Source organism: Canis lupus, chromosome 14, assembly GCF_003254725.2.
Source record: "Canis lupus dingo isolate Sandy chromosome 14, ASM325472v2, whole genome shotgun sequence".
In the NCBI taxonomy this organism is placed as follows: domain Eukaryota; kingdom Metazoa; phylum Chordata; class Mammalia; order Carnivora; family Canidae; genus Canis; species Canis lupus.
The window spans coordinates 55,575,812-55,595,231 of NC_064256.1; the positions used below are offsets into that span (position 1 = coordinate 55,575,812).

The following is a 19,420-nucleotide window of genomic DNA, read 5'->3' on the forward strand; positions in this document are numbered from 1 at the left end:
GATGTAAAATAATGCCAAGAGACATAATTAGAAACATTGCTACATTGGGGGCTCTCTGTATTTTTTTTTAATATCTACTTCTAATAGAAATAATACACTGCATGTATTTATTTAAAATTACATCATTTTTTAAAAGCTGAGTGTGTCAGCCAGCCAGCTGATATATATCAAATGGTGAGCAGATTTAAAGAAAAAAAGGAAAATACCAAATCAGTAATAAATATGAATTAACAAGTATAAAAAATAGATTCATTCATTCATTTGTTAATGCGTAGCACATGGAAGATGATTTATAATGAATAATGAATGAATGAATGGTAGATACATATTGAATACCGTCTCTGTGTTGAGCATCATGATGGCTGCTGAATGCAGCTGTGAAGACACTGGATACCAGAGGTATTTTTACTGTGTGACTTTGTTTTTCTCTGGGTGGGCAATACCTCAGCACAAGGCAGTAGCAAGCACCCAGCTGGTGCACAAAGCGAGACACATATGGGTGCTTGACTCCTAGGGCCCAGGAAAGGTTTTGGTCAGAGTTTGATCTGGAGGCCCATGGAGGAGTTATAATGAAAGTTACAAGAATGTAAAAGTCTGGGCCCAAACTGTGTCTGCTCCACCCTAGAAGATTACCAGATGAATTCACTTCAGACTGGCCCAAGAAGGCCCTCCATTTCCACCCGGGCTGAATCTGCTCTCTGTTCCATCTCTGGATCTCCTGAAAACAACTTATTTCAGCAGCATTTAGTCTTTTTTCTTTTCTTTTTTTTTTTTTAAGATTTTATTTATTTATTTGACACAGAGAGAGAGAGAGGGAGAGCATGAGTGGAAGGAGGGGCAGAGGGAGAGGGAGAAGCAGGCTTCCCGCTGAGCAAGGAGCCCCGTGTGGGGCTCCATTCCAGGACCCTGAGATCATGACTTGAGCCAAAGGCAGACACTTACCCGACTGAGCCTCCAGGCTCCCCGAGATTTCAATTTTTTTTTTAGCATCTTAGTTTTTTTTTTTTTAAGATTTTATTTATTTATTCATGAGAGACAATGAGAGAGAGAGAGAGACACAGGCAGAGGAAGAAGCAGGCTCCATGCAAGGAGCCCGACGTGGGACTCCATCCCAGATGCCAGGATCACGCCCTGAGCCGAAGGCAGACACTCAACCGCTGAGCTACCCAGGTGTCCCTAGCATCTTAGTTTTAATATTTGTTCCAGATTCTGTGAAATTTGTGACCTTTTTTTTCCTGCAGTGAAAATTCCATTTTTTAAGACAGTGAAAGAAAAATGTCAGACTGTGGATGCATGTTTTGTTTGTTTCGCACACAAACGAAAGATAATGTCTTGACTTCTTCTTAAACTTTTTGATTGTCCTTGTAGGTTTTCCCAACTAGTGCACCCCTGGAAGGAGGGACAGTGCTGACTGTATGTGGCTGGGACTTCGGATTCAGGAGGAATAATAAATTTGATTTAAAGAAAACCAAAGTTTTCCTTGGAAATGAGAGCTGCACCTTGACCTTAAGTGAGAGCACAACAAATATGTAAGGATCTTAAAATGTTTTGCTGGAATGTGGTTGGAAAACAGGTTCTGTTTTAGAATGAATGCTTGTAAAGACTGTCCCAAATCTCCATGTCTTGAATTAGTAAGTCTTGGTCCTCTAAACATCCTTTGTGGAACTGTTTTGCATTTTGTTTGTGTGGGTTTTTTTTTTTTTTCAGATCTTATTTATTTATTTGACAGGGAGATAAAGAGCACAAGCAGGAGGAGTAGGATTGGGAGAGGGAGAAGCAGGCTCCCTGCTGAGTGGGGAGCTTTTTGCGGGACTCGATCCCAGAACCCTGGGATCATGACCTGACCCAAAGGCAGACGCTTAACTGACTGAGCCACCCAAGCGCCCAGAAACTGTTTTGTTTTTATTTTTTTATTTTATTTTTTAAAGATTTTATTTATTTATTCAGAGAGAGAGGCAGAGACACAGGCAGAGGGGAAAGCAGGCCCCATGCAGGGGGCCCGACGTGGGACTCGATCCTGGGACCCCAGGATCACGCCCTGGGCCGAAGGCAGGTGCTAAACTGCTGAGCCACTCAGGCGGCCCAACTGTTTTGTTTTTAAACCTACTTACTTACACACCGGGATTTAAAAAGGAGAAAGATGACATTGCCGAGGTAAAGAAAAGAAGAATCCAGCATCTGGGAGTTTTTCAACCATTTTTGTAACATTTCTTCAGAAATTGTTTGGGTAGGTTTGAAAGAACAGCATTTGTTAGAGTTGCTCCAACTTCAAAATCTTCAAATATAGTCTCCAATGGTTTTTTCTATAAAAATCAGTGAACAGGGCAGCCCTGGTGGCTCAGCGGTTTATCTCATATAGCCACTCATCCCAGGAGAGAGCAACACCATACTGATTTTACAAAGGTCGTGTCTGAAGTTCAGAGAAGTGGAGCCTGGTTTAGCAGAGGCAATCCAGAGGGTGAGAGCTCGAGAGGCCTTCAGACTCAACTCTCCTGATCCAAGACACATGCTTGTTCTGCCATTTTCTACGTTTACCTTCTATCAATGTAAATCCCATAATGAACGAGGAATCCAGAAACTTTTAGTTATCGTGTAGTAATAACAACCAAACATTTCAAGTTTTATGGCTATAAAACTCCTATCATGTGGTTATTTTATACCTTGTAGAATTCTTTCTGGGATCACGCAGAGGTCTAGAGACCATAACATCTATTAATGTCGTACTTGTTTGGCTAATGGAAAAACAAGTTCTTTCTAGAAATCTCCCTTGTTAGTTCTTACTCCCTGCTTTATGTGTTAGAGCCTGTAAAAGTAAAACATAATTCATTCTCTTCTTTAAAAAGTTGCTTAATAAAAAACAAATCAGGGATGCCTGGGTGGCTCAGTGGTTGAGCGTCTGCCTTCAGCCCAGGGTGTGACCCTGGAGGCCCAGGATCAAATCCCGCATCGGGCTCCCTGCATGAAGCCTGCTTGTGTCTCTGCCTCTCTCTCTCTCTCTCTCTCTCTGTGTCTCTCATGAATAAATAAATAAAATCTTTATAAATAAATAATAAATAAATAATAAATAAATAAATAAATAAATAAAAACAAATCATATTTATACTTTTTCAGGACTGTAAGATTTTGAATTAATATTCAAAAATAATTCTATGGAAAGTCTGTCACAATTTCATGATTTTTAAAGTAATGTAAATAAACATGTGACATGTGTAACCACAGAAATGTACCTGTTGACATATTTTAATGAAGAGATTTGGTTTATTTATAATTAGCCCAGTATTTCACATGGTGCTGAATTATTTCTTTATCTTAAGTACACCAAGCATTATGCCTACAGTTTTAGAGGCTTAGACCCAGATTATTATAAATTTTTCAATTGGTGAGGTCCACACTGATGATGTTTAACAGTTCCATGTTGTCTGTGTGAAGTGTAATAGTACAGAAGTGGAAATATACGATTTTTAGCCCTAATACCACAAAACCCTGTTTGCTATTCAGAGTAGCCAGCTCACAATTTACAGTTAATGTTCCTTCACATGAAACAGCCAAACTAGAAAATTCCTTTGGATTTGCAATATATTAAACTTTGGGGTTTTTTTCAGGCTGAAATGCACAGTTGGCCCTGCAGTGAACGAGCATTTCAATATATCCATAATTATTTCAAATGGTCGAGGGACAGCACAATATAGTACATTTTCGTATGTGGTAAGTCTAAGCACTATGTTCTCAAGAACTAGGATATTTGTTACTTAATCTATTTAGAGTCATAAAATTAACAAGTTACTTTGTTTTGTTTTGTGCTTATTTCCTATTCAGGATCCTATTATAACAAGTATTTCTCCAAGTTATGGTCCCAAGAATGGTGGCACCTTGCTCACTTTAACTGGAAAATACCTCAACAGTGGGAATTCTAGACACATTTCAATGGGTGGAAAAACATGTACTTTAAAAAGGTGTTGTATATTTATTTTTTGTTGCATCAGTCAAGTAGAATTAGTTTCTATACGTAACAAATCAAGAAAAGATTGTTCTTTTTTTTTTTTTGTGGAGGAAAATCAAGTTGTATAGTATTTACTCCTCTACTGACAAAACTTCCTTCTTCCCATATCCATCTACCCTTTTGCTGATTTTTCTACCCTTCCCTTATGCTTATTAATTTCACTTTTTAAATTTCATCTTTCCATCTACCTTCTCTAGTGTTACATGTTAGGATCCTGACTATGCTGTGAGCCGTGAGATTCTGGTGATTGACAATAAATTAAACATTCCCATCAAGATTTGCAATTCCCTAAATCACTTTAGGGAGGTGAGAAAGATGGGGGAGATTGGGTTTAGAGGGAAGTTATGTTTGATCCTTAGAGGTGAAAGAGCTCAGTTTAATCAAGTACCAAAAAGATACTTTAAAAATTACTTAAAATCCCAAATGTTTTGAGGTCTTTGACGGATTCTCTACAACAAGGCTAGGTTTGGGATCCAGTCAAATGTAAATAGGCCACATTAGAAAGCTTTTTTCTAGACACATCTGGAAATTCTCATTTAGGAGCCAATGAGTGATATACTTTTGATTTATGCATGTAATTCTAAAATATGTATCTAATAGCTAAGGTCAGTTTTCTTAATTTTTTTTCAGTGTGTCAGATAGTATTCTCGAATGTTATACCCCAGCTCAAGCCACTGCAACTGAGTTTCCTATTAAATTGAAAATTGACCTAGCCAACCGAGAGATGAACAGCTTCAGTTACCAGGAAGACCCCATTGTCTATGCAATTCATCCAACGAAATCTTTTATTAGGTAAGTATAATCTTCTGATGGGTATAAAAAAATAATGAACAGGGCAGCCTGGGTGGCTCAGCGGTTTAGCACCGCCTTCACCAGGGCCTGATCCTGAGGTCCCCGGATCGAGTCCCATATCAGGCTTCCTGCATGGAGCCTGCTTCTCCCTCTGCCTCTCTCTCTCTCTCTCTCTCTCTCTCTCTCTCTGTGTGTGTGTCTCTCATGAATAAATAAATAAAATCTAAAAAAAAAATAATGAACATAAGAATGATTTGTCTGTCAAATAGTCCAGAGGAATTGCAGTTTTATCTCTAGCTTTGATGCTGTTCCATTTCTTTTAAAGGCTGCCTTTCTAATTCAGGAGTGAAAACTACATTCAGGTTCTGAGTACGATTTGACTTTATCATTGCTAGGTTCATGCCAAGAAACATTTTATCCTACTCTATTACAGTTTAAATGGATTTCAGTGCAACAGTTAAATGTGGCACCATAGTATTTATTCACGTACATTGTGTAAACGTCAATTCTGTACTAACTTGAGTGCCCAAAAGTGAAATTACCTTTTTCCCTCTATTCTTCAGTGTATTTTTGCTCCGCCTGCTTTAGACACAGCTTTTCCTTATACGAGACTCCTTTTGAGTCAGTATCTCATTGGGCCCAGTTCAGTCTGCCTGTTTCCATTAATCCTGTCTAAGTTCATTTTTCTTGGATTTATTTTTAAAAGTTAAAAAAAATTCTTTTGCATACTTTGTGAATAAAAAGAAAAATACATTTCTTCAACTTATGAAATAGGAATTTTTAAAAATATTTTCAGTTTCAATAAGTTGTTTCCAAAGAAGAGTGACCATTGAACTTCCATTTGACTTTGGCTGTGACTATAAACTGTAGTCATGACATGTGATGTAACTTAACTTCTTTCTTAAAATACATGGTAGAGAAAGGACCTCTCAATATTGCTATTTTTCTGTTTTATTTTGCCAGTGGTGGGAGCACAATAACAGCTGTTGGAAAAAACCTGAATTCAGTGAGTGTCCTGAGGATGGTAATAGATGTCCATGAAACAAGAAGGAACTTTACAGTGGTAAGTCTTTGAGAGATGGTTGTACTTAAAACACTTCATCTCTGCCTTTACCCCTGGCTTTCAGGATACATAGGACATTTGTGTTTTGCTTTTATTTTATTTTAAATATTTTATTTATTTATTCATGAGACACAGAGAGTGAGAAAAAGAGAGAAAGGCAGACACACAGGCAGAGGGAGGCTCCATGCGGGGAGCCTGATGTGGGACTCGATCCCAGGACTCCAGGACCATGCCCTGGGCTGAAAGCAGACACTTAACCGCTGAGCCACCCAAGTGTCTCTGAGTTTTGCTTTTAATTTTGCTAGTTACCTTCCTTGCAGCACAGGTCAAATAGTCTATTTTATACAGCAACTAAAATTCTCTTGTCTCAGGTTAACGTTATAACATTATAAAATGCACATACACGCACACACACAAAATGTTAGACACAAATGATTATCAACTTGAGGTAGTGTTTTTAAAGATAGTCAACACAGGTAGAAACTACATCATTCCCTATCTTAGTTCAGGATGTTATAACAAAAATACCATAGACTGGGTGGCTTAAGCAACAAACATTTATTTCTCCTACTTCTAAAGTCTGATTAAGTTTAAGATTAAGGTACTAGCAAATCCAAGCATCTGGTGAGGGCACTGTTTCTAATTTGCAGAAGACCACCTTCTCATTTTATCCTCACATGGCATAGAGAGAAAGAGGAAGCAAGCTCTCTTGTGTGTGTGTGTGTGTGTCTCTCTCTCTCTCTCTCTCTCTCTCTTTTTTTTTTTTTTTGAGATTTCTTTATTTATCTATTTGAGAGAGAGCGTGTGCACACATGCAGGGGGAGGGGAAGGGACAGGGGGGAGAGACAGAAGGGAGTGGAGAAGGAGAGAGAGGGGGCAGAGGGGGATCCCTGCTGAGTGGGGAGAACCCACTCGATCCCAGAACCCTGAGATCATGACCTGAGCCAGAACCTGAGATCATGACCTGAGCCAGAACCTGAGATCATGACCTGAGCCAAAGTCAGATGCTTAACTGACTGGGTCACCCAGGCACCCCTTATTTCTCTTTTTATAACGGCACTAACTCCTTCATAAGAACTCCACTCTCATGACCTAATTACCTTCCCAAGGCCCCATCTCCAAATACCATCCTGCTGAGGATTGGGATGACAACATGTGATGTGAGGAGGGGCACAAACATTCAGTCCACAGAATCCCTTTTTTAATGCACCAAAGAATATTACCCTTTTACTCTAATCCTCCAGCAGAATCCTTGTCTTTCTAAGTGGCAGGTACACGTATGTTCTTACATCCCGCTGTAAGAACGCTGTTGCTACTGTTCTTCTCCCTTTGTTAGCATGTTATCAAGTAATGAGAAAGAGCATTAGAAGACTGATGTCCTAGAGTGTATGTTACTTGGTATTTCTCCATCTTCCCTTCTTTTATTTGCAAGGTCAATCAAAATTTAACTGAATACCTCCTCAAAAGTGATTGACCTATTTTATGGTCTAACAATTTATATAGATCACATTAAAATGATAGTTTTAGATTAGGCTTTAGGAATGTTGGCGTTATTTACAAGGATTTCATATTTTTGTTGATGTTTTTCTCTAATATAAAATACTATAATCTAGTTGGACTTGTGTGCACTCAACTAAAAATAAAAGTTGTAAGTGCCCCCTCTCAAGCAAGGTCTTGATTGGACAGGTGATAGATTGAATTACAGCACTTTCTTTTAGATTCTCCATCCAATATTTCTTGAAGACTAAAGCCACAGTGTTCTTTAATTACAAAAACCAATTTGGGGCTAGAAATGTCAAGCCAAATCACCAAACAATAAGGTCATCTCCAATGAGATTTTTCTTGACCTTCTCAATCAGCCACATTGCATCACCTCTAAAGTGTATTATTAGATTTTTATCATATTCCTGAGAGATTGTACTCCTGGGAGTCACCGTATGAAGTAGAGAGCTTTAAAACCAATCCCCACACATGGCCACAAATAAAGTTAGAATACCACTGCTATTAATTTAAAGAACATCACTTCTCTGCAGCCAAACAGAACAATTTTTCGTTAACCAAATAAGAATACCCTTTCTGGTGTTGGCATTTGACACTTTGGAAATCTGAGAAATTATTAGTTTATCTAATTCACACTGAACCTGGGTTATTAAAAAAAAAAATAGCTAAGTTTCCTTCCCCTTCACCAGCATTCTGATGACATGTAGAACATCTTTTGGCTTTATTCATTCATTTGTAATCAAACATTTACTTAAAAACCTCGTAGATGTGAGGCATAAGAGTTCCATAACCCAAGGTAGGTTCAAACAATGATAGAAGATAAAAATCTTATCTCTACATGTCTGGAAATGTAAACTTCTCTTGTTTTAGCCAGAAACGGATTATCACAATAGGAATATACATTAGAATTGGACAAGAAGGGAGAATTATATTTGACTATTATTTGTGAGAACTACCTCATAAAGAAATGTGTGTTCCTTCTACGTTCCTTGGTGCTTATAGAATTTGAAGCTGACCATGATAAATTGAACCCATTTATTATTTAACAAATGAAAATTCTTGGCCAGGCCTGATTTCGATACACTGATCCAGCCACAATAAATTTTATGTCCAGCAAACTCTAATCTTTTAAAATAAAAATACTAAAAATAAAATAAAAAATTACCATCTTAACAAAATTAATTAATACACATTATGCCCCAGAAGCCAGCAATTCATTGTATAGTTTTCAAATTCCTTATTGTTAATAGAGAATTATTGTACTGGCAGTAAAACTGTTCATTTCCATTTTTCAAGATGATGCTTTTGGCATTATAATATGAATTTGGTATAAAACTAATATTTTGTTTCTATTATATCTATGTATCTGTGTTCTTTATCTGCTTATAGCATGCATTTTTAAATGTAGGGTAATTTTTTAAAATTATTTTTAGAAGAAAATATCAAATACCCAATTTTGCTTGTGCTTTTTATGTATATCCTGAGTCCTTTTTCTATTGTGGGCATAAGTAATTGTTTTATCTCCAACTCTACTTGTCAAAGAAAAGGAAATCTAAGGATGTTGTTGCTTGTTTGTCTTTTCCTTGGGGGAAAAAATGCAACCATTTAACCTCAAATGTGCCACTTTGTGTAGCTGGTTTAGTCTAAGCACAATCAAGAGGAAACCACATTTTCCAAACTTCCATAAATCAGAATTCCAAAGGGGAAGATTTGAAATGAGAGATGAAAGCGCATGAAATAATAATAGCAGAGCCTTTGTAAAATAGCTTAGGAAAAGATCTACCGATAGAGAATATAGAGTGAGCAAGAAGCCACAGAGCATGGAAGTGCAGGCAGTGAACTTAAGCCAATGACCTAGGATTTATGTTCCCTACACTGCCATTCAGAGTTGTGTGACCTGGACTAATGACATTAGCTCAAAAAGCTGAGTTTCTTCATCTATAAAATGTGGGTAATCGTAGCACCTATCTGTTAGGACTGTTGTGAGGATGAAATGAGATCAGCCTATAAAGTATTTTGCACAGAACCTGGCACTCAGAAATTCATAGTTTAAAACACACTAATAAAATGACCTGACTGCGTAGCTAATTATAATGTCATCGGTATGGTGCTCACTTGTTGGCATTAGCACTTACCATGTAGCATCACACACTGTGAATAACATTTTAATCTTAATTCTTATTTGAGGGCACTGAGTCTCCTATTAAGGGCTTTGCCCTGATTCTTACAACTTATTTTAAAAGTAAGATGTGAATCAAGGACTTGTAACACACAAAGTCCAGCTCTCACTCTGACATTGGTGTTTCATAAACAAGGAGGCAGTCCCTCCAGGTGACTGTCCTGTCATCTTAAGGAAAATAAAAGTAACAGAGCGAGAGAGAGCCAGCTTCAACTAGATCAGTATGGTTTATCCCAGACTAATGAAGCTCTGTGTTCCTTTAAAGACTGTGTTGTTTCGAGGATTTTACATCTATCATATTTCCAGAAATGTATCCTTCAACATTAGGAAATTAAATGCAGATTTTTTCAAAAGTTATATATTTTAATTGTCTAAAACAGTGAAACGTAGTAGCTGCTATGGATGTTGTCAAGCTATATTCTGTCTACAGTGAATAATTGTGTCTTACTATAGGCATGTCAACATCGCTCTAATTCAGAGATAATCTGTTGTACGACTCCTTCACTGCAACAGCTGAATCTGCAACTCCCTCTGAAAACCAAAGCCTTTTTCATGTTAGATGGGATCCATTCCAAATACTTTGATCTCATTTATGTACATAATCCTGTGTTTAAGCCTTTTGAAAAGCCAGTGATGATCTCAATAGGCAATGAAAATGTACTGGAAATTAAGGTAAGAAATGCTTAAAAATGCTCTCTTAAATCATCAACTTGAACTTAATTGACTTCATAGCTGTATGAATAGAATTGTTGTACTGGGTCATTATCTTATACTACATCAGCAAGTATCTAAGCTCTGAAAAACAAATCTTTTTGGCAGAAGACTAAAAGTTAAGTATAATCATGGATTGCTTTTTAATGAAGCATTTAAAAATTCCTTCTTGTGTGTGTATTAAAAAGTAGCAAATGTGGGACACAATCTATTAAATAAGCTGCCTGTAATGCATTATCCTGCTGATGTTATACATTTCTCTGGACACCTTAAATGTGCTCACTATAACATGAAAGTAAATGCATCAACTGTAGTTGTGTACTTCCTTGCAATACTTGGAATTTTGTACCTGGGAAAGGTCATCTCTAAGCTGATTTCTAAATGGAGCTGGATTTCCTCTACCGTAGGAATATATTAGCCTCCAAATGTAATTTAATTGGAGAATAACAAATTATCTTTTCTAACCCAGCCTGTTGCAAACAAAGAACACTAAAACCCAGAGAGGCTAAGTGGTTTGACAAGCGGCAAAACAAAGACTAGAGAACAGCTCTCTTATGTCCCTTCAGTCATTTTCACTTCAAGTAGTAATAAAACGGCAAAATGGTCAAGACTTTATTGATAGCCCCAGTCACTAGAAACAGCAAAATACTTCTCTTTCGACATGTTGTTTTAGACATTCAGAATTTTTCTCCTGCAAGATAGCCTGAATGCAAATAGGAACAAACACGAAGTAATAGGATAGTCCTTGTGTAGATATAAGTTTCTGTAGATCGTCTCCATCCAAGTAATAATACATTTCTACTGAAATTTTTCTGCTTTTTCAACAAGATTTTATCTACAGCCAAATTCATGCACACGTTCATACTCATATAAGTTTACTAACCTCGAATTGTGTTTTGTACAATAATTAAGCAAGCCCAGCATGAAATTAAATGGAAGCCTGCTTCAGTGAACAGCATGTTTACCACAGCAAAGTTCTTTCATCTGCTTCTTTAATTAGTTTTAGAAAAGGAGAAAGAGCTTTTATCACTTCTTTTTTTTTTTCAATAAAACTAATCTAGTGTGACCTTTTGCTTTCAACAATTACTGTGTTTGCCATTTGAAAGATTCCATTTGGTTTTCTTGATGAAAACAAAGGTTTATTTGCAAATATTTTTACGCCCAAATAAACTTACTTTTCTGTTCCTCTATCTCTGATGGAAGGATTAGAAATAAGTGGTTCTTTATCTAACCTTCCAAGCACAGTCTTATATGGAAGAGAAAACTTATTTTTCTTTAAATTAAATACCCATTATTCAATGTCCTACAAAATTCAGTGTCCTAGAAAAACACGATTTGACATCATCCTCAGTCTTTCAGTGCTATTCCCACCTTGGTCCAAGGGGTCTCTGGAAATAGACACAGAACACTCTTTTTTTCCTTACATACAGAATGACTCTTTTCTCTAACAAGTATATAACATCTGTCATGTCACAGAGTTGCAGTTTGGTGAGAAAAGGGATGGTTTAGAGGGATTATTTTGGTATCATCATCCCATCTTCTCCCATGGTCCATTTTCCTTTTATATAAGAGGAAATCTAAAGTGTAAGAGAAGATCTGTGACAGCTGTTTAACCCTTTATTAGTGTCTAAAGTTGATCACATTAAAACCTCTGCCTCTCTTGGGACAGAAACAAAGGAGAGCAAAGCATGAGAAAAGAAAAGAAAGAAAAGGCCTCTTCTAGACATGCAGTGAACCGTTTTTATCAAAAGAAAGGATGCCATTTTATTTCATTTTGTGCTTGTCCAATTACCATTCAAAACATGAATGTGAAGTAGGTTTGTATTCCATTGGTAAAAGCTATGGAGAGAGATTTGCTCCTTATTGCCAGGGAGAGTTCATGTTCCTCAAGCAGCCATGCATACAAGAATTCCTTGGCTAAAAAGAGATTGTGATAGTCTCCAGCCCTAGTTGTGAGAATTGCCTCAGTCAGCGGTACACCATGACCAAGAGGGTCAGCCAAGTTTGGATCAGTAGATTGTAAAAGAGACCAAGGATCAATCCCTCCTCAAAATGAACCAGAAATCCCATCAATGCAGGAGGAGTTTATGGCCAAGGCTTCATGTCAGCCAGGACCAGCTGTGGACAATGGTCATCAAAAGTAGACGCCTCCTTTGGAAGACACGCCAAGACCCAATGTTTATGTCAAAAGCACCTCACATTTTTGTGGAAGATTAGTTAAGATAGTACTTTGATGTATATTATTTCATTTCAGACTCAAATGGACCTCTGACTTTTAGAGGTCCAGTAATGATTATCCCCATTTACACATAAGTAAACACAGGTTTTGGAAACTTAGGTGATTTGTCTTGGGCCTCCTAGAGAGCAAATAGCAGAACTGGGACTTACACTCAAGTCTCTTGATTCCAAACTTCATCTTTCCACTAGATTATAATGCTTTTCATATCAACTTTCATTTAATGTATACCAAAATACCTTTCATAATAGAGAAACTTTTCTATCATATGGTACATAGATATCTATACAGTTCTTTAGGTGAGATCGTTTGCAATTCTTTAAACAAAATTAATTTTTAGGTATTTGTAGAGCAATCTATATTTCCCCTAATTATCTTATTATATGACATTTTGTACATGAGCATATTTCATGGAAAGTAGAGAAGAACGGTATGTAATGCTGGAACAAAGACTGCCTGACACTGACCTGGGGATTTACGTTATTTTGGAGCATATTGATGTATACGGTCATAGAGATGCTTCAGAGGTCCAGTCTGGAGAAATCAGCTAAAACCAGGAAAAAGGAGGCAGGAAAAGCAGCAGTTTCACAGTGCCCCAACTAGCCAATGAAGAAACCATTTTAATTTTGGTTCATGTAGCTTTTCCCAAATGACCAGGAAATCTCTGCAAATGTGTATTAACATCCTGTGGAACTCAATTTTGAAGCCTTCTGTGAAGGTTCTTTTGCCTCGTCCCAAACTGAGGGACTCCTATCCTCTGGATGAAGTGTAAACCTCCCCGTCCCTGACCCTGTCACCACCAACTCGATGATTGTCTACTTGCCAGCCTCCCTGGACAGTTGCCTCTCTGGGTCCTGCTACCAATCTGCGCCTCACTGCTTTAGGTGGCTTTCCTAGACTCAATCTTGTGGCCACCTGGATGTATGAAACCTCATAACGATCCCTCCTGCTATAATGCTATTTTTCAAAATCTGCCGGTATACTGCCACTCCCATATACTATGTTCTGTGACCAGTTCAGACATGGGTCCCTAGGCCTGAATCCTGGATAGAAACACAGTGTCCCACCTGGCCAGGGTTGGAGATGAAAGGAATAAGGAACATCCTAATAGAACGCATTAGGAGTAATTAGTTTTCACCTTAGAAACATGTTTATTTTAACATTACAGTGAAAAGAAAAAATTCTTGTTCATCTTCATATTCACAGTAACTAGAATTGTGTCTAACACACAGTAGGTGATAAGTGGATTTTGTATCAAATGGAATTTGATTTGCTTCATGACTTAGTTCCTTTTTGAACCTTAGTTCTCAATGTGTAAAAGCTGGAATGACAATAATACCTACCTCAGGGGGGCTTTCTTTACAAGATAAAATGAGATAATTATAATTCAGAATTGCTGTATGTGTATAGGGGATTAAAGACCGGAAAGTTTTTTCTGTGCTGCTTTATTTAAAAGAGTATATTACCATTTTAATGACTGAAGAACTCAGCCAATTTGTATGTTCTTCTATTTAGTAATAGTTAATATTAAATAATAAAAAGTAAATTTAAAAAGTTCTGGACGTATGCATTTTCCCCCACAACTCCATAAAAATACGTATCTTTTATTTTATTTTATTTTTTGATACGTGTCTTTTAAATGAGAAAAAGTACCCTATACCAAAAAAATTTAAAAAGTACCCTATACCTATTTTTATTTTTTTCTGACCCAGGCCCCCTGCGTATAGTAGTGGACAGCCAGTATCACTCTTGTGACATCTTGGATTTCAGACAGTTACACATACAATTGCACATATAAAGCTGATAGTACTTTCTTGTATGTCACAATTTATTGTACGTTCCTTACTAGGCACAAATGAAAAGGGGTTCAATATTAGCTGAGTGCTCTGTTTTTGTTTTAAAGAAGCCTTTATGCAACATCCAAGGAGACCTGTGTCTAAAAGGAGTAGTGGAAGTGCAAACGCGGTATGCTCCTCCCTTCCCCCAGCCTTCGTTATCATCTAAGCCAGCGAGACACATTTTAGTCAATCCCTCATAAATCAAGCCCTGCAGCTCTTTAATCTCTTTTCTTTGTCATTCCCTGAATTCCCTCCAATATGTGAGTGAGTGCCTTACCCCTCCTCAGACCTAACCAACAAGTTGTCATTTGAAGCCCCAAAGTGACCTGTTAGATTTATGTGCTTTTATGTTGAGTTGCCCTGTGTGGCTGACCTGGTTCAACAGCATACACATACTGCCTCTAGAAGTATCTAGAAAATGGAAAGATAGGGTTTGTCTCTATCCATTTTTTCTTTGACTCCAGATTCATGTTAGAAGTATTTTCTTCTAACTTCTCCCAGAATGATTTCCAACCTACCGATCTATTGAAACCCACATGAGACAATGTATATAAAAGCAGTTTACCAAGTACTTAAAGATCACATAAAACAAAGGAGCAGTATGTAGTTATTACTGGCTGCTCTTTGTCCCTAAGAGAAATAAGAGAAATAAGAAATAAGAGAAATGTTTGGTATATTCTCCTTTTAACTTTTAATGAAAAACTGTACTCATTAAGTCTTGATATGAGACGTTGTACCTAATGTTTTTACTTCTTTCCCAAAGCTAATTATTGCTTTCTTCAACAAAATTTTGATATTTTTTAAATGCCTAATAATTACTTCAGTTAACTAAATATGTCAAGTTGCATAATTTTTTTTAAAGTCCTCATGTAACTTAGTGTTCAGAATAATGTAATCATACTCCCAAATCACAATGAGGGTCATAGGGCATCCACAGGAATCTCTGTAAAAATGAATTTATATAGAGGATTCAGCTGTACAGGAATGATGAAAAGAAACTACCCAACTCAAACACAAAGGGAATATATTAACATAGATCAATTATTTCAGAATCTCTGGAGATGGGACCCAGGCTTTTGTAAAGCTCTCAATGTGATTCTAAAAGTAAAGCCAAGGTTCTCACTGCATGAGACAGTGTTAGTCCAACAACTCAATCTCTAAGTTTTTGCCAACCATTAATACTCCCTAAAGACATTAATAAGATGATTATGGGTAAGAGGTCATTGGACAGAAGGGTGTGAAACAAAACAAAAATCTCTCCTTTGCTCTAGAATCCAATTTGATGTAAAAGCTTTAGGGGCACCTGGCCAGCTCAGTCAGTAGAATGTACAACTCTTGATCTTAGAGTTGTAAGGCTGAGCCCCACATTGGGCGTAGAGCTTACTTATAAATAAAATCTTTTAAAAAAATTAAAAGCTATATGTTGTGAATCCTAATCAGTACCCCCAAAATGGCCATGCTTTCTTGGAACTATCCAAATTCCCATAAAAGTGAGTATCATAAGATCTTATGCCTTGGCAAACAATATGGCCTATGTTTGCAGTATATTTATGTTCTTTCACAATTGTTGGCATTCCTGCAAAACTGTGAAGTGTTAACAACCTCTTTTTTTCTTTCAGGGAAATGATATTGACCCTGAAGCAGTTAAAGGCGAAGTGTTAAAAGTTGGAAATAAGAGCTGTGAGACTATCTACTCAGATTCTAAAGCCGTTTTATGCAAGGTCCCCAATGACCTGCTGAAATTGAACAACGAGCTAAATATAGAGGTGGGATTCCTGCATTTCTCTCATGATGTAAATAAATGCCAGTGTAATTATGTCACTTTGCAGGCTTAAAATAAATCATTAAAGCTCATTTGTGTGTTGGCTTTGGCTCATCAGCTCAGCCCTGATTCTTAGTTGTTATTTTAGAATGAGTGAGTTTTTATGGCACTGTCTCCTTCCCAACCCTCACAGGGTGGACCTCAAAAGTCCTTTGTACCCACACTCCCTCTCCATCATGCCCCACTTTGGCCAAAATTTATTATAACTCTAAGGAGGGATAAGGGCACATCCCAGAGGGGCCCTCCCCCTACCTCTTAGCACTAGGAGGCCAAAGCCAACATACTGTTCCTCTCCACAGTAATCTCAAATGCATGGACAAAGTAAAATAGGAATTAAACTATTGTATAGTAACTTCTTTCATGTTGCGCCATACAACTCACACATTTAAAGTATACATACAGTTCAGTGGTTTGGGGTATTTTTCTATTAATTTTTAAAGTGGCAAAATACACGTATCATAAAATTTGCCATTTTAACCATTTTTCAGTATACAACTCAGTGGCATTAATTACATTCACAATATTGTGCAACCATCACCACTATCTAATTCCAAAACCTTTTCATCACCCCAAACAGAAACCCTAGAACCATTAAGCCATACCGTCATACTCTCTCTTCTTCTTACCCAGCCCTGGGTAACCTCTAATCTATTTTCTGTCTTTATGAACTTGGTTATTCTAAATATTTCATATAAGTGGAATCATACAATATTTATCCTTGTGAGTCTGTGGCTTATTTTACTTACTGTGTTTACATGGTTCACCCATGTGCTAGTATGTGTCCGAACTTCATTACTTTTTTAAGGCTGAATCATATTCCATCGTACAGATATGCCACATTTTGTTTAAGAATGAGTAAATTTTAAAGGGTTCCTGAAGTCTTCTAAAAAGTTATAAAATGGGAGGGGGGGGAGAGTTATAAAATGGGAAAGGACAAAAAAAAGTTAGAAAGTTTAAGGCTGAATCATGATAACAGAGTTTGAAATTCAAAGGGACCATGAATCCTAAAAAATCATAGCATGTTATGATCCAGAAGGATCCTCAAAGATTTCTTTGACATCTCAAAACTTAAACAAAAATATTTTGCAACTTTATTATTCCACCTGATTATTTACCTCTTAGGGGAAATCCTCTCTGCCCCCTACCTGACCCTTTAAGGCAGAGTGAATGTCTTGTGGTGTCTGTTTCTTATCGATCCTTCATAGTTCTAAGGTACATTTCCTATTGTGTTATCACTTACTTATGTGTTTGTCTCTTTCTGCAGTTAAGTTCCTCAAGATGAGAAACTGTTTTTTGTTTTGTTTTGTTTTGTTTTAAGAAAAAGAAAAACTGGTTTTTATCTTTTTATCTGGTTACAAGTACAGTCAAGTATCACATCAGTACTTTAGGGATCGGTAGCCCCTAGTTATTTGAACACTGAAGCGGAATTGTGGAATATTTTACCAACTGAAGGCATTTATGGCCCCTTCTTGGACACTAGTAATCAGCTAGCGCTTTGGGTGACTCAGCCTGGGTAGTATATTTTGTATTTATCATGGCTAAATTCTGACTTCTCTGTATTTGTCATTTTTAGTGGAAGCAAGCAGTTTCTTCAACCGTCCTTGGAAAAGTAATAGTTCAACCAGATCAGAATTTCACAGGATTGATTGCTGGTGTTATCTCAATATCAACAATAGTCTTATTATTACTCGGACTTTTCCTGTGGCTGAAAAGGAAAAAGCAAATTAAAGGTGCATTTTTTTGCTGTTGTTACTATTTGCTTTAAGAAGCTGCCTCAAGTATACAGTCATTACAGTTTAAAATTGCCGTAGATTCGTGTGTGTTGTCTTATGTGCAATCCACGAGCCCATGAGTTCTGGTCACTGGGTCAAGGTCTACGAGGACCCATGATAGCCAAGTCTTTAACGAGCTCTTTCTCTCTCTCTGTTTTAAGATCTGGGCAGTGAATTAGTTCGCTATGATGCAAGAGTACACACTCCTCATTTGGATAGGCTTGTAAGTGCCCGAAGTGTAAGCCCAACTACAGAAATGGTTTCAAATGAATCTGTAGACTACCGAGCTACTTTTCCAGAAGGTATATTTCAGTTTATCATTCTAAGAAATACCTATACATATACCTCAGTGGGTTGTGGCATTGTTGTTTATTTTTGGTTTCACCTTCATATTTATATAAAAATAAAAAAAGAAGTATTTTTATCTTCTTTGGCCAAAGAAGTAATTTAACTTGACGCAGAATTATATGGCTCTTATTTTTAAATGGACTCATGTGTATATTACATTAGATCTTTAAAGTCTTTCAGTTTTCTTCTCACAAAAAAAAGGTTAATTTTAAAATCATTTGAAAATAAATAAAATAAATAAAATCATTTGAGCAAAGGTAAGGTCTTTATCATCTGAGTTCAATGCTAAGAAATTGTGAAGCTCTCTTTAACAACCCAGGAAGAGTTAAGATACAAAATTTATATCTATTTAAATATAAGTGGGCACTGATACATTTTTTTTAACTGTTAATCCTCAAGCATTTAAATTATACCTTTAGTATTCTTTTAAAGGATTCTCAGTGAGCTGTAGCTACACAGCCTTTTACCCACCAACATTCCAGGACTTGAATATATTCTGAGTCTTCTCCAATAAAAACCTTCAATTATGCCATTTAAAAAGGAGTGGTTAGCACCATCTGCTTTGCAAAACAGTAGGCCTAATAATGGTCGGGTTAACCAGAGAATTTCACATTGTTTTATTTGAAATCTCCTGGTAAAAGCAAAATGTCTGTATTGTATCTGCTTCATTATCTTTAGAAGTTCCAGGACGTGAGTCAAGTACAAGCACTTCCCTGGTTGAATATTTACCATTGGACAAATAAAATGAGTCACAGATAGTTGAGGGTACTGGAAAACTAGAAATTGCTCATCAAAACAAGTACAAGAGCAATGAGGCACTTAACATTTTAACTTTTTCAACCCTCACTGCCTCATATTTTTGGAAGGTTATATTAGTCTGCAGAGATACATATAAATATTGTCTTGGCCCACATGATTCCATTTGCCCTTGAAGATCCATGCCCTTAACAACATGAATAAATCAAACTCAGTTTATAGCTTTGGAATTTACATCTATTAGTATTTTATATTCACACTTAATAGCTCTAATCTGAGATCATTCTAATTCACAAGTAATTTTTTTTAAAGTTTATTTAATCTTCCTTCAACCTTGTTACTGAACAAACCTCTTTCATCATTGCTAAGAAGCTTGAGTTTCTTTTTTATATATATATTTTAG

At 36.8% G+C, this 19,420-nt stretch overlaps 1 protein-coding gene and 1 long non-coding RNA gene across 6 annotated transcripts in view; one reads left to right on the forward strand and one right to left on the reverse strand.

Annotated features, from left to right (window-relative positions):
• Positions 1-19,420, forward strand: part of MET (MET proto-oncogene, receptor tyrosine kinase) — a 126,589-nt gene that overhangs the window by 68,373 nt on the left and 38,796 nt on the right. For 4 of the 5 annotated variants that reach the window (XR_004804750.2, XR_004804751.2, XM_025464745.3 and 1 more), the window contains 9 exons: positions 1,369-1,529; positions 3,603-3,705; positions 3,817-3,953; positions 4,631-4,792; positions 5,756-5,855; positions 9,988-10,206; positions 15,939-16,085; positions 17,715-17,871; positions 18,075-18,215. Coding sequence is in view for 3 of the 5 variants with exons in the window: in XM_025464745.3 (XP_025320530.1) it covers positions 1,369-1,529; positions 3,603-3,705; positions 3,817-3,953; positions 4,631-4,792; positions 5,756-5,855; positions 9,988-10,206; positions 15,939-16,085; positions 17,715-17,871; positions 18,075-18,215 (1,327 nt within the window). In the remaining 2 variants the exon portion in view is untranslated. The remainder of the gene's footprint in view (positions 1-1,368; positions 1,530-3,602; positions 3,706-3,816; positions 3,954-4,630; positions 4,793-5,755; positions 5,856-9,987; positions 10,207-15,938; positions 16,086-17,714; positions 17,872-18,074; positions 18,216-19,420) is intronic. The other variant, XM_049093843.1, reaches the window with a different exon arrangement.
• Positions 1-19,420, reverse strand: part of LOC112670798 (uncharacterized) — a 53,922-nt gene that overhangs the window by 5,835 nt on the left and 28,667 nt on the right. The window lies entirely within an intron of this gene.